General features: G+C 41.3%; 1 protein-coding gene and 1 pseudogene across 1 annotated transcript; one reads left to right on the top strand and one right to left on the bottom strand.

Moving 5' to 3' along the window:
* Positions 1–218: 218 nt before the first annotated feature.
* On the bottom strand, positions 219–3,927 carry LOC120028833 (microtubule-associated protein 6 homolog). Its single transcript, XM_038974080.1, has 3 exons — positions 3,179–3,927; positions 1,801–2,026; positions 219–428 (listed from the first exon to the last, which is right to left on the bottom strand). The coding sequence occupies exons 1-3, from the start codon at positions 3,925–3,927 to the stop codon at positions 219–221; spliced, it is 1,185 nt and encodes a 394-aa protein (XP_038830008.1).
* A 2,909-nt stretch (positions 3,928–6,836) lies between these two features.
* Positions 6,837–9,293, top strand: LOC120028447 (annotated as a pseudogene).
* The last annotated feature ends 5,442 nt before the right edge of the window (positions 9,294–14,735 follow it).

Below are 14,735 nucleotides of genomic sequence, written 5' to 3'. Positions count from 1 at the left end.
ACACACACACACACACACAAAGCATTATAGTTAAACGAGAGCATGGTGAAGATGTCAAACTGTCAACTTAAAAGCTCCACATCTAGTGAGTATACACAGAGATGAGGAACATGAAGGAAAAGACAAAGAGAAAGAGATAGACCAAATGGATGAGAGTTCTCTAATTCTTTAGGCAGCCTTTAATTCCCAAAATTAAGTAGTGCAGAGATGTTTTGTTTTTACTTTTTTGCCTCAGCCAGTCTATTGCTTATCTCTTTGCTCTTCTTTGAGATAACGCCTCCTTCTGGCTTGGACTCGTCTGGTTTGGTGCTCGTGGAGGTTTTCTTCTTGGTTGACAGTGCACCAGCGATGGTCTTCTCTTTCGCCTTTTTCACCATTTTGCTTGTTGTTGTTGGTGTCTTTTTTGGTTTGGTTTTTGTCTTGTCCACCTATAGGGGCAGAGACGAGGGCATTTTGTACTTGACATCCTCCTAAAACTGGAGGCAAACTATGCAGCCAAAATGTCATCAGTCCAGGTTACAGTATCCTCTTTGCAATGATACTATATGATACAGTAATACAAAGAGCTCATGAATCTATAAGGTAATTCATTTCCTGGAGATGTTACAGTAAATCTTTATTATGAGCATGCAATACATACCTTCCTGTTACTAACATCAAATAAAAATAAAATAGCAAATGTCATCATCTTGTTGGTAATATTTGCACTGCGTGGTTAGTGCACTTTACAATGGAAGAAAACCACTTGTGTCCATTGTAACAAAATCTCTGTTTAGAAAAACGAATTTCACAAAACAAAGGTTGTGTCTAAAATACAAATTTACAGTATAAAGTTGGGGTTAGTATATGAACAACTAACTTAATATGCACAGTCTTATTCTATTTCCCTGGGACGAGACTATATTTTTGGTCATTCATCTAATTTGTTTTTTTTTAAAGAACATTGTGATGTTTGCCTTTTGTATAAAGTGCCTCTTCTGACACCAATCAAACCAAAGGACTGAGAGTTGAAATGTCATGCAAAATAATACATTCATTTAATGAATCCAAGCTTTCTTGGTGGTCTTGAGAGAGGCATTCCAAACTCTGAAGATGTGGCTGACAGCTTTACAGAAGGATTGAATTATCTGTCAGTTTGGTGGCTAATGTGACCCTAGTCCTGTTGGTTAAGGTGCATTCATCAAGGCGTGAGTTAATCTGAGGTTAACCTCCATGCCTTCCAGAAGAAATTGTCAACACACCTGACTACAGCAGATCTAGAATAGAGCTGCTCTCAGTCTCAGAACAGTCCTACAAGAGTGAGAGAGGGAGGGGCCATATAAACATAGCATGCAGACACATGAGACGTTCCTACCACGCACAAACATGCACGTGGAGATTTAATTAACCTTGATTGATTACATTAGTTTTGTGATGTGCTAATGCTTATCTTCATTTTCTAGTTTAGACAGTTCCTCTGGGATTTTATGCTGTACAACTTTACAAAGTAATTAGGACCATGGAACACGCTACAGTGATGATCTCAATCATTATTATTGTAGCATCTAAATCAAAATAGTATATTGCTTGAAGGAGAACATATACATGAAAACAACCATGTCCAGAATAACTAATGCAGTTGGAAGTGTAATTTGCATTATCTTAATTTTCAATGAGACATAAATACATAAACATGAATTGGCCCGTCACAGCAACAGGTTGGAAAACTCTAAATTGAACATGTATTTTGTGCAATTAGATACACATTTTAACATAAAATAGTTAGTGTTCAGTGTCACATGCATGTTGATGTGGGCTCACCTTGGTGGTCTCCTTGCCGCCCGGCTCGTTGTACAGGCTGCGTATCCTCCTGCGCTCCAGTAGCTTGTTGTCAGTGGGCTGCACCTTGGTCTGCTCCCCCTTGTAGGTGGCGCTGTAGCTGGTCTCCAGGCTGGTCTTGTCCTTCTCATCCAGAGGAGGTTTGTACTGAGACTGGGGCTTGGTTAACTTCACTGGCTTCACATCTTTGTACGCCTTGAACTCATTCCTGAAAAACAATGAATCAGCAAACTCAGCATTAGTTCCACTGTTGTTTTTTCTAGATGCTACTGTATTAATTAATCATAAAACAAATGACTAAGTCTTATTATGAATCCCAAACAAACATTGCTGTTGCCCAAAATCGGTGGGAGGAAATTGACCAAAATGACATCTACAGCCAAAGTGTACACCGGGAGTGTAGCATGACTCGTTAGTCACTTTACTATCCATTACAGTAACTACAAAACAGAGCTTTTGCTTACTTTTACACACAGACGACAGCTGCAAAACTCTATACATATTTTACACAGAAACTCATTGACCTTGCAGTCAAAATGGAGGGAAACAAAGGGAGAGCCCCCCTAGAGAGGCCTTAGGGATAGGTTGAGAACAGTAGACATGATTATATCCAGAGCTCCTTTACTGCCTTGGCCCTGACATGATGCGCTTCTGTATTGATCTGGTAATAGAGGAGGATGAAACAGGGGACAATCAATGCTGCAGCAGCTACCTATGACAATATTAGTCCGATCATCATGATCACAGGACACTGAAATGAGAGAACATATGTTATATCAAATATCAAACAAAAAAAACATGTAAGATTAATCTAGAAAGAAACTGACATGTACAGTTCATGATGGAGAGGCAGCGTGGGCTTTCTTGAGTAGATTATAAAACCCAGTAGGGATTATGTGCACTTTATTGTCAATAGACTGAAGGCTACATGCATCTTGGCTTTGCTACTGCTAGTACAGTAACTACCAAAAATGCATGCATCAATTGTTAATCAATTGTATTTAAATGTTGTGCACAATATGTTCTTCTCTTACCAACATGTGCACAATATTTAAATACAGTTGATTAACAATTGATGCATGTATTTAGGTAGTTACTGTAATGCTATATTAAGATGTTGTGTAATTAATTGTACATTGAGTATTGGCTAAGCAACACAAAATATTGTGTTATGCCTTATTAAATAATTTTGGCCTCCACAATAAAGTTCATTGTGGCCTACATTCCATGTTTAATTTATGGTTGATATACTGTATTTAAACTGTGAAAAAAATATATTTCAGAGGCAGAAAATGTGTACATAAAGAAATTCAGTAATGAACATTCAATGAAAATAGTCCCACAGTAATCAGATCGTCACCTATAAGAGCTGCCAGTGCCAGTTGAGACGACCTGTTTTATCTGTCTGTTCAGCGCGTCTGCTGCTGCCCTTCCTTTCCCCTCCACAGTGGCACCTGCTGGTGGCTGTCCCTCCGTTTTGGCACTCACTTTCTTCTCTACAGTCTTCTCCTTCTTCACTGGTTTCTTTTTCCTCTCTATGGATTCTTTCTCTTGCACCTTTTCTTCAATTTCACTCTTCTCAACACCGCTCTCGGGCTCTGTGGCTGCATGCTCCAATTTGGTCCCAACGCCTACTTCTTGGGCACCGGAGGAGGCGGTGGGGCTGGGTTTGGGGATCCAGGGGTGGTCTCCCTTTTTCGGGACAGGCCATGGTTTATAATCCTTCTGATACTGGGTTACGTTGTTGAAAGGAGTCGCCGAGGGGTGATATTCATTCTTGGGTTTGTAGCTGGGCTCCGGGCGTATATCTTTCCATTCCCTGAAATCCTGGCGCATCACAGACGCACTACAGCCATGTTTTCCTGATGCGGCACCAGTCGCGGGCGGTGCCTTGGCCGCCACCGCCGCCGGTTCACTGTGAGAAGGTTGGGTTTCTATGGTGATAGGTCCGGTCCTCTTCTGTCTAGATGGAGGCTGAGGATGGAGGTGTTGCAACTCGGCCACATCCGAATATTTCGTGAAAACCAGAGGGACGGCGATGTCCGCTTTGTCTAATTCACTCCAGAAGCGGTTAATGCAGCAAGCCCGTGTGATGCACGGCCATGCCATAATCAACGATGGAGATAGAATAACCTCTGTACTTCAAATCTGAATCAAAGTGTTAGGCTACTGATGAGAGTCCTGAAAGAACGTCCTACTCACGGACTGGAGACGGAGAAATGATGCTCCTTGCACCCACTCAAATTCTGTCCAGTCAGGAAAATGTACTTGTCCACCTATGTCTCATTTTTTTCAGAAATCCTACGATGCTTGCTAGATGGTAAGAAATGTAAGAGCCTTATAATACAAATTAGCAAAGTCCTCTGTAGGCTACTAGTTCTGCACAGCTAAAATAATTTAAGTTGAAATAGACTGGATTTGCTGTGTGGAGCACATTGCATTCGCGGTCTGGATCGGCTTTCTGGTTGCGCATCAGAGCGACCCCACCCCGCTACGTTTCGTAAAACCTCAGAAGATGCCCTGGGTCTGCATTGTGAACTGTCACCTGTCACCCTCCTTAAAGATGGAGGAGACGCTGCCTGGTTAACCCTCCTTTTCCCGTGGATGATGTACAGACACGGCCGACCTCGATCTAGTGTACAGTATAGCTTACCTCTGCCCTCACAAACTATATATTAGAATGTATGATGGGAGATGTACAGGTAACTGCCAAAATAATGGAAACACTTGAATATGAGGGATACAAGGTATATTAAAAGCAGGTGCTTTCACACCGGTGTGGTTCCTGGCTTAATTAAGCAATTAACATCCCATCATGCATCCCATCATTATTTTGGACATTATTTTGGCTGCCATGGCTATGCCCCCATCCAGGGCATGAGTGGTCACTGAATGGTTTGATGAGCATGAACATTATGTAAACCATATGTCATGGCCATCTCAATCACCAGATCATAACCCAATTGAACACTTACAGTATGTGAGATTCTGGAGCAGTGCCTGAGGCAGCGTTTTCCACCTCCATCAACAAAACACCAAATTATGGAATTTCTCTTGGAAGAATAGTGTCGTATCCCTCCAATAGTGTTCCAGACACTCTATGCCAAGGTGAATTGAAGCTGTTCTGGCTCGTGGTGCACCAACGCACAATTAATTAAGACACTTTATGCTGGTATTTACTTTATTTTGGCAGTTACCTGTATGTCTATAGCCTAAAGCTCTGTGAGTAGGCTTTAGTTCAATACAGTACATGTCAAAAAGTATGTGGACATCGGCTCGTCGAACATCTCATTCCAAAAGCATGGGCATTAATATGGAGTTGGTCCCCCCTTTGCTGCTATAACAGCCTCCACTCTTCAGGGAAGACTTTCCACTAGATGTTTGAACATTTCTGCGGGGACTTACTGCCATTCAGCCACAAGAGCATTAGTGAGGTCGAGCACTGATGCTGGGCGATAAGGCCTGGCTCACAGTCGGTGTTCCAATTCATCCCAAAGGTGTTTGATGTGGTTGAGATCAGGCCTCTGTGCAGGCCAGTCAAGTTCTTCCACACTGAACCATTTCTGTATGGACATCGCTTTGTGCACGGGGGCATTGTCATGCTGAAAAAGGAAAGGGTCTTCCACAAACTGCTGCCACAAAGTTGGAAGCACAGAATCATCTAGAATGTCATTGTATGCTGTTAAGATTTCCCTTCACTGGAACTACGGGGCCTAGCACAAACCTTGAAAAACAGCCCCATACCATTATTTCTCCTCCACCAAACTTTGAAGTTAGCACTATGCATTGGGGCAGGTAGGGCTCCCAGATTCGTCCGTCAGACTTCCAGATTTCATGAAGCTCCGGCGAATAGTTCTTGTGCTGATGTTGCTTCCAGAGGCAGTTTGGAATTCAGTAGTGAGGTTTACAACCGAGGACAGACTATTTTTAAGCGCTACGCAGTTCAGCACTCGGCAGTCCCCTTCTGTGAACTTGTGCGGCCTTCCACTTTGCTGCTCAGTCGTTGTTGCTCCTAGACGTTTCCACTTCACAATAACAGCACTTACAGTTGACCGGGGCAGCTCTAGCAGGGCAGAAATTTGACAAACTGACTTGTTGGAAAGGTGGGATCCTATAACGGTGCCACGTTGAAAGTCACTGAGGTCTTCAGTAAGACCATTCTACTGCGAATGTTTGTCTATGGAGATTGCATAGCTGCTCAATTTTAAACACCTGTCAACACTGGGTGTGGCTGAAATAGCCGAATCCACTAATTTGAAGGGGTGTCCACATACCTTTGTATATATAGCGTAGCATCAATACTGAATAATTATAAGTAGACCTATGGTGCTTGAGGCTATTGGGGTGTGATTTAGTGTGAGTAGTCCTACTTTATTGAGTATGTAAAGGTCACAAATATCAGTCGCAGAGACACCGCTGGGAACAAACACAGAAACACAGAGGGATAGAAAAAGCTACAAGCAGTTGGAACAACCAGGGCATTATTCAAAACATTTACACGTGGCTGAGAGATACAAAGTATCATCAATTATAATGGAGGGGCGTATTAGATAGGCTTTGTGAATGGGTGAATTGCACAATTGTTTAGGTTTCATATCATGTGGGAATGTTATTAAATAAGCCAATATGAGGCTTATAATGCATTTAGGCATTTTGCCTCCATCAATGAGACTAAAAGTGGCATATTCTGTACGTAAATCCACAACACTTCATCATTTAGTATGATATTACGTTTCATATTAAGGTATGTATTAATATGTGGATGTCCATCACCCCTTTCATATTATAATTTACAAATTACATGATGAAGTTCAAACTGTTCGCTTTATACGACCACTCATTCACCCTGACCAACCACCCTACTTTAGTTTCTGCCTTAACTAGCCATCTGTCTTATGTAACCATACCAAACTTAACATACCACAATAATTTGAGTGCCCCGGATTTACATGTACTATGTTACGCCTAGTCTATGAGACCAGGATGCTTGCTTATGTAGCTTATAAATGTCATGTAATATGACTAAAGAGAGGCAACGTAGCCCAGTTGGGGATTCTGACATAATGGAACAGATAATATACAAGGACAATGTTCAGATGTCCCCTGCACTAATAAAGAGAGTAGATGATTGGAACACACACAAACAAGGCGAGCTAATCGCTACATTACAGCCTTTTAGAGAATACAGTTGGAGTAGGGCACTGGTTGTTCTTCAGACTTACTGTAGCTTTTTGTTGATGATATGGTGTGTTGACTCCTAGCTGGCCGAAGGTTCTCGTGGATAAGGAACTGGACAGCGTGGACCTACTACCGAAACTACTTCCGTATCCGAGTGAGTGATAGTAACTGCACACTGATTTGTCACATTCCAAGGTCAAATTAACTGTTGTTCAAGCCAATATTTGCTATTTAGTATTATTTCAATGTTGAGTCTCATATTTAACAATCTTGTGATTTCAGCTTATCAAGACTCACAACTTGTTGCCCAATCGAAACTATATCCTTGGCTACCACCCACATGGAACTGGAGCACTTTGTAACTTTGCAACAGAGGCCAATGGTTTTTCAGCAAAGTTCCCTGGAATAACACCATTTGTGGCTACCCTGGCTGGGAACTTCCACATGCCATTAGCCAGAGAGTACCTGATGTCTGCAGGTGAGGACACTGGTCTCTGGTTAGTCTCAACCCATACTAAAACAATGAGTGATTGTTCGTAACATGGACATACATTGTAGATGAATTTCCCTCCAAGGACAGTAAAGGTTTAATTTATAGATATGATTGAGTAGTTCTGTAAATGTTGCTCCTAAAAATAGGGATTCATTATTAATCTTCAGGGGTTTGTCCTGTGAATCGTGCCACTCTGGAGTTCATTCTGTCCAGTATTTATGCTGTAGTAGTTTATGTGTCGGTGGGCTAGGGTCAGTTTGTTATATCTGGAGTACTTCTCCTGTCTTATCCGGTGTCCTGTGTGAATTTAAGTATGCTCTCTCTAATTCTCTCTTTCTCTCTTTCTTTCTCTCTCTCGGAGGACCTGAGCCCTAGGACCATGCCTCAGGACTACCTGGCATGATGACTCCTTGCTGTTCCCAGTCCACCTGGCCGTGCTGCTGCTCCAGTTTCAACTGTTCTGCCTGCGGCTACTGACCTGTTCACCGGACGTGCTACCTGTCCCAGACCTGCTGTTTTCAACTCTCTAGAGACAGCAGGAGCGGTAGAGATACTCTTAATGATCGGCTATGAAAAGCCAACTGACATTTACTCCTGAGGTGCTGACTTGCTGCACCCTCGACAACTACTGTGATTATTATTATTTGACCATGCTGGTCATTTATGAACATTTGAACATCTTGGCCATGTTCTGTTATAATCTTCACCCGGCACAGCCAGAAGAGGACTGGCCACCCCTCATAGCCTGGTTCCTCTCTAGGTTTCTTCCTAGGTTTCTTCCTAGGTTTTGGCCTTTCTAGGGAGTTTTTCCTAGCCACCGTGCTTCTACACCTGCATTGTTTGGGGTTTTAGGCTGGGTTTCTGTACAGCACTTTGAGATATCAGCTGATGTAAGAAGGGCTATATAAATACATTTGATTTGATTTAATGGGACAGGGAATGCAGTCATTATTAGTGTTGGAGGGGCAGCTGAATCTCTGGACTGTACTCTAGGAGTTCATTGTATGACCCTAAAGAACCACAAGGGCTCTGTGAAACTGGCTTTGCAACAAGGGTGGGTCCCCATGGTATACACAAACAATCCACACCAGAAAGCTACATTGATTCAAGGAGATACACTTTGAACAGACTGTCAAACTAATCATCTATGTTGTGTTGTGTCTTATTGTGTTATTGTCTACCAGGGCTAACCTGGTGCCTGTGTACTCATTTGGAGAGAATGATGTGTATAAGCAGCTGATACTGAATGAGGGATCGTGGTGGAGGCTGATCCAGAGGAGGCTACAGAAGATCCTGGGATTTGCCCCCTGTGTGTTTCAGGGCCGGGGCCTCTTCTCCCCTGACACTTAGGGCCTGGTCCCCTTCTTCAAACCCATCAACTCAGTTGGTAAGCTTACCATGTTCCCTAGAAATACTAGCGGGTCTTGTGTAAAGTTATTTATATGTTATTACTATGTAATTACCATTTGACCATGTCATTTCTTAGTAATTTCTGTTCCTCTAAAACAAAGTGCAACCAAGCGTTTACATTTTTTTTTTACCCCATTAAAGTATGTATGTGGAGAATGACCTTGGATGTAATCTAGAATTCAAGTACATTTGATCTATTTTAGGGTGAGTAAAACTGAGAAAATGATTTCGCCTTTCAGTTGGAAAACCCCTGGAGATGCCCAAGATCAGTTCACCCAACCAAGAAGAAGTGAATCATTACCACACCATGTACATGAGCTCCCTTACACAACTCTTTGACAAGCACAAGACCCACTTTGAGCTGAGGGAGGAGAATGTTCTGGTGATTCACTGAGGAGTGGTCATACCCTGGCCGGGTCAGACGCAAGCACTACTCGTTGGCTGCTCCAGATAAGCCTTGTACATTATGACTGAAGCTGTGACTAAAGGAACCATCTCACAGATCAAAGGCTACCTGTCAAGACAGACAGAAACACAATAGATGCTGCCGGTTCTTTTCTAGGATAATCACTAGGTGAAGTGTCCTGGGGTAAGATTGTTGTTTTCTGTCTGGAACCATAGCCTGCTGTAACACATTTGATGCATTATTACTGTCATCACATTCACTTCAATATAACCCCCAGGGGGCAGCATATTTCTTCAATTTATGGTTCTGCTGATGAAAATAAAACAGATCATGTGTATTTTAAATCCATAACATTTGCTTTTTGAATCAGAACTGGGTTGTTTTCTAGGCACTTTCTAAATATATTTTGCAGCGAGAACATAGTGATGTCAAAACATTTCTGTATTTGTCTTAACAAGTCTTTCTGTATTTGTCTTAACATGTCACTTGCATGGCCACACGGGGGTGTCTTGACTCTTCACTACAGTGAACGAACCAATGTATCCCAGCTATTCAAACCTTTTGTAAAATATTGTATATCAAGCAGGCATGCAATATCATGTATTATTAGTTGCTTGTATGTTTTAATATAACTATTCAGTGGTTCAGTGTGTAAATTTAAAGATATTGTTCAGAGAGACACTATCTAAATTCACTTGTCCTCAAATTTTTCCACATAAGAACAAGTGAGGTCAATAGACACTCACGGTGTAGCTTCCACATTATCATAGTCTGTGACTATCTGTTCACAAAACAGTGATGCGAATGTAGGTTTTAATAAAACATATACACACTATAACCTTCTCCCTTTATTTTAGAAGGGCACAGAACACAAAAAACATTCAACTGTCGTCACACTACATGTTTTATTCCTTCTTTAAAACGATAATAAAGTATGAAGGCCATGATTTCTCATTGGTGCCCTCAGATGTTATTGATCATAGTTTGAATCATTAAGCCCTCACTGAAAGCCCTGAATCTGCCTGTCAGTCAGTGCAGTGGTCCCCAGCTCTACATCCATCCACATGTGCATCTGTTGAAGGAGTAATGTGTTTGTTACCACAGCTTAACAAGATACAGTATGTCACCATATTGACTTTCAGTTGCTTCTCAAACATTACATATGCCTGTAAAACATTTGATATCTTTGTTTGTTCATTGTAAAGAACTCATGCCTTTGAGCCATTCACCCTGTAATTGTTGTTGTTTTCATTTTCTGGATTTTACAGCAAAACAATCAAAATGTGGAAAAAACAAAATACTTTATAGTAGTATCATAAAGTTGGGTTGACACCTAATCTTGAAAGTGAATCAATAAATGAAAGACTAGAAAACCAGCTGTAGAATATATTATTAGCATACTATGTATATTGGCATGATTATTTAAAATGCAGCACATACATTTCCATTTTTTACCATTACCTATGCCCTCATGTCTCTTGCCTTTTTTCTATTATGACATGGGTTATCATTTGTACCTACAGTTGAAGTCGGAAGTTTACATACACTTAGTTTGGAGTCATTAAAACTCGTTTTTCAACCACTCCACAAATTTCTTGTTAACAAACTATAGTTTTGGCAAGTCGGTTAGGACATCTACTTTGTGCATGACACAAGTAATTTTTCAAACAATTGTTTGCAGACAGATTATTTCACTTATAATTCACTGTATCACAATTCCAGTGGGTCAGAAGTTTACATACACTAAAATGACTGTGCTTTTAAACAGCTTGGACAATTCCAGAAAATGATGTTATGGCTATAGAAGCTTCTGATAGGCTTATTGACATCATTTGAGTCAATTGGAGGTGTACCTGTGGAAGTATTTCAAGGCGTACTTTCAAACTCAGTGCTTCTTTGCTTGACATCATGGGAAAATCAAAAGAAATCAGCCAAGACCCCAGAAAATAAATTGTAGACCTCCACAAGTCTGGTTCATCCTTGGGAGCAATTTCGAAACGCCTGAAGGTACCACGTTCATCTGTACAAAAAGCAAGCAAGTATAAACACCATGGGACCACGCAGCCATCATACCGCTCAGGAAGGAGACGCATTCTGTCTCCTAGAGATGAACGTACTTTGGTGCGAAAAGTGCAAATCAATCCCAGAGCAACAGTAAAGGGCCTTGTGAAGATGCTGGAGGAAACAGGTACAAAGTATCTACATCCACAGTAAAACGAGTCCTATATCGACATAACCTGAAAAGCCGCTCAGCAAGGAAGAAGCCACTGCTCCAAAACCGCCATAAAAAAGCCAGACTACGGTTTGCAACTGCACATGGGGACAAAGATCGCACTTTTTGGAGAAATGTCCTCTGGTCTGATGAAACAAAAATAGAAATGTTTGGCCATAATGACCATCGTTATGTTTGTAGGAAAAAGGGGGAGGCTTGCAAGCCGAAGAACACCATCCCAACCGTGAAGCACGGGGCTGGTAGCAACATGTTGTGGGGGTGCTTTGCTGCAGGAGGGACTGGTGCACTTCACAAAATAGATGGCATCATGAGGTTGGAAAATTATGTGGATATATTGAAGCAATATCTCAAGACATCAGTCAGGAAGTTAAAGCTTGGTCGCAAATGGGTCTTCCAAATGGGCAATGACCCCAAGCATACTTCCAAAGTTGTGGCAAAATGGCTTAAGGACATCAAAGTTAAGGTATTGAAAATGTGTGGGCAGAACTGAAAAAGCGTGTGCGAGCAAGGAGGTCTACAAACCTGACTCAGTTACACCAGCTCTGTCAGGAGGAATGGGCCAACATTCACCCAACTTATTATGAGAAGCTTGTGGAAGGCTACCCAAAACGTTTGACCCAAGTTAAACAATTTAAAGGCAATGCTACCAAATACTAATTGAGTGTATGTAAACTTCTGACCCACTGGGTATGTGATGAAAGAAATAAAAGTTGAAATAATCATTCTCTCTACTATTATTCTGACATTGTCACGATCATCTTGCTGTGAGAGAGAGGACCAAGGCGCAGCGTGTGCAAAATACATCTTCTTTTATTTAGAAGAGGAAAAACACGAAACGAACACTATACACAAACTAACAAAATAACAAACTGACGACCGTGAAGCTATACTGACAAATAGTGCTGACACAAACACTACACATAGACAATTACCCACCCCAACTCACGCCCTGACCAACTAAATAAATAAAAGAAAAAGGAACAATAGGTCAGGAACGTGACAGACATTTTACATTCTTAAAATAAAGTGGTGATCCTAACTGACCTAAGACATGGAATTTTTATTCAGATTAAATGTCAGGAATTGTGAAAAACTGAGTTTAAATGTATTTAGCTAAGGTGTACGTAAACTTCCAACTTCAACTGTACTACATACATTAATGACTTTGACCTCCATATAGATCTTTTTAAGTTTTTCTGTAATCTGAGATTGTGTGAGTTCTTTAATAACAGTGAAATTTACATGACTCCACTTGAAATGTCATCCTCAGTGAGATATACACATAGGTCTACCATGTTAATCAATAGACTTACCTGCCATACTATGAGCCAAGCAGGAGATAGAGCCATCAACCAAGCTAAGGTACCTGACAACTCTGAGAGAAACACATTTAGAGCAAAAAGTTAATTCATACCTCCCCCAAACGCAATGCATCCGTAGAAACCTTCTGCAGGATTGTTGAGAATGATGTAGGTGACAGACTGAAAGACAAACAGAAACACAAATCCTATGATAACCTGAGTAGAGACGAGAAAATGGCTCTTAAGGACTTACAATCAGATCCTTCTATTATCATAAAGAAAATTAACAAAGGAGGAGGAATTTGCATACAAAACAAATGTGACTATGTGAATGAATGTTGCCGACAACTATCTAAAGGTGACTTCTATCACAAACTGAATCATGACCCTACCCTAGAATTCCAGCATAATATCATATCCGGCAAGTGGTACCGGAGCACCAAGTCTAGGACCAAAAGGCTCCTCAACAGCTTCTACCCCCCAAGCCATTAGACTGCTGAACAATTCATGTTTGGAAATACCTGGATTTCTGCATAAATTGGTCATCAAATTTGATCTGATCTTCATCTAGGTCAAAACAATAGACAAACACAGTCTGCTTAAACTAATAACACACAAACAATTATACGGTTTATACGTTTTCATGTCTTTATTGAACACACTGTGTAAACATTCAGTGCAGGGTGGTAAAAGTATGTGAACCCTTGGATTTAATAACTGGTTGACCCTCCTTTGGCAGCAATAACCTCAACCAAACATTTTCTGTAGTTGCGGATCAAACCTGCACAATGGTCAGGAGGAATTTTGGACCATTCCTCTTTACAAATCTGTTTCAGTTCAGCAATATTCTTGGGATGTCTGGTGTGAACTGCTCTCTTGGGTCATGCCACAGCATCTCAATCGGGTTGAGGTCAGGACTCTGACTGGGCCACTCCAGAAGGCGTATTTTCTTCTGTTGAAGCCATTCTGTTGAAGCCATTCATGATTTACTTCTGTGTTTTGGGTCGTTGTCCTATTGCATAACCCAACTTCTGTTGAGCTTCAATCGGCAGAGAGATAGCCTAACATTCTCCTGCAAAATGTCTTGATAAACTTGAGAATTCATTTTTCCGTCGATGATAGCAAGCTGTCCAGGCCTTGAGGCAGCAAAGCAGCCCCAAACCATGATGCTCCCTCCACCATACTTTACAGTTGGGATGAGGTTTTGATGTTGGTGTGCTGTGCCTATTTTTCTCCACACATACTGTTGTGTATTCCTTCCAAACAATTCAACTGTAGTTTCATCTGTCCACAGAATATTTTGCCAGTAGCGCAGTGGAACATCCAGGTGCACTTTTGTAAACTTCAAGCTGTTTTTTTTGGACAGCAGTGGCTTCTTCCGTGGTGTCCTCCCATGAACACCATTTTTGTTTAGTGTTTTACGTATCGTAGACTCGTCAACAGATATGTTAGCATGTTCCAGAGATTTCTGGAGCTAACACTAGGATTCTTCTTAACCTCATTGAGCATTATGCGCTGTGCTCTTGCAGTCATCTTTGCAGGATGGCCAATCCTAGGGAGAGTAGCAACAGTGCTGAACCTTCTCCATTTATAGACAATTTGTCTTACCGTGGACTGATGAACATCAAGGCTTTTAGAGTTACCTTTGTAACCCTTTCCAGCTTTATGCAAGTCAGCAATTCTTAATCGTAGGTCTTCTGAGATCTTTTCTGTTCGAGGCATGGTTCACATTAGGCAATGCTTCTTGTGAATAGCCAATTCAAATTCAAATGTTGTGAGTGTTTTTAAAGTGCAAGGCAGTTCTAATCAACATCTCCAATCTCATCTCATTGATTGGACTCCAGGTTAGCTGACTCCTGACTCCAACTAGGTTTTGGGGAAGTCATTAGCCTAGGG

The sequence above is a fragment of the Salvelinus namaycush genome, chromosome 34, assembly GCF_016432855.1.
Source record: "Salvelinus namaycush isolate Seneca chromosome 34, SaNama_1.0, whole genome shotgun sequence".
NCBI classification, from domain to species: Eukaryota; Metazoa; Chordata; class Actinopteri; order Salmoniformes; family Salmonidae; genus Salvelinus; species Salvelinus namaycush.
Note: the sequence above shows the minus strand (reverse complement) of the source record. Positions and strands in the feature narration are given on the sequence as shown.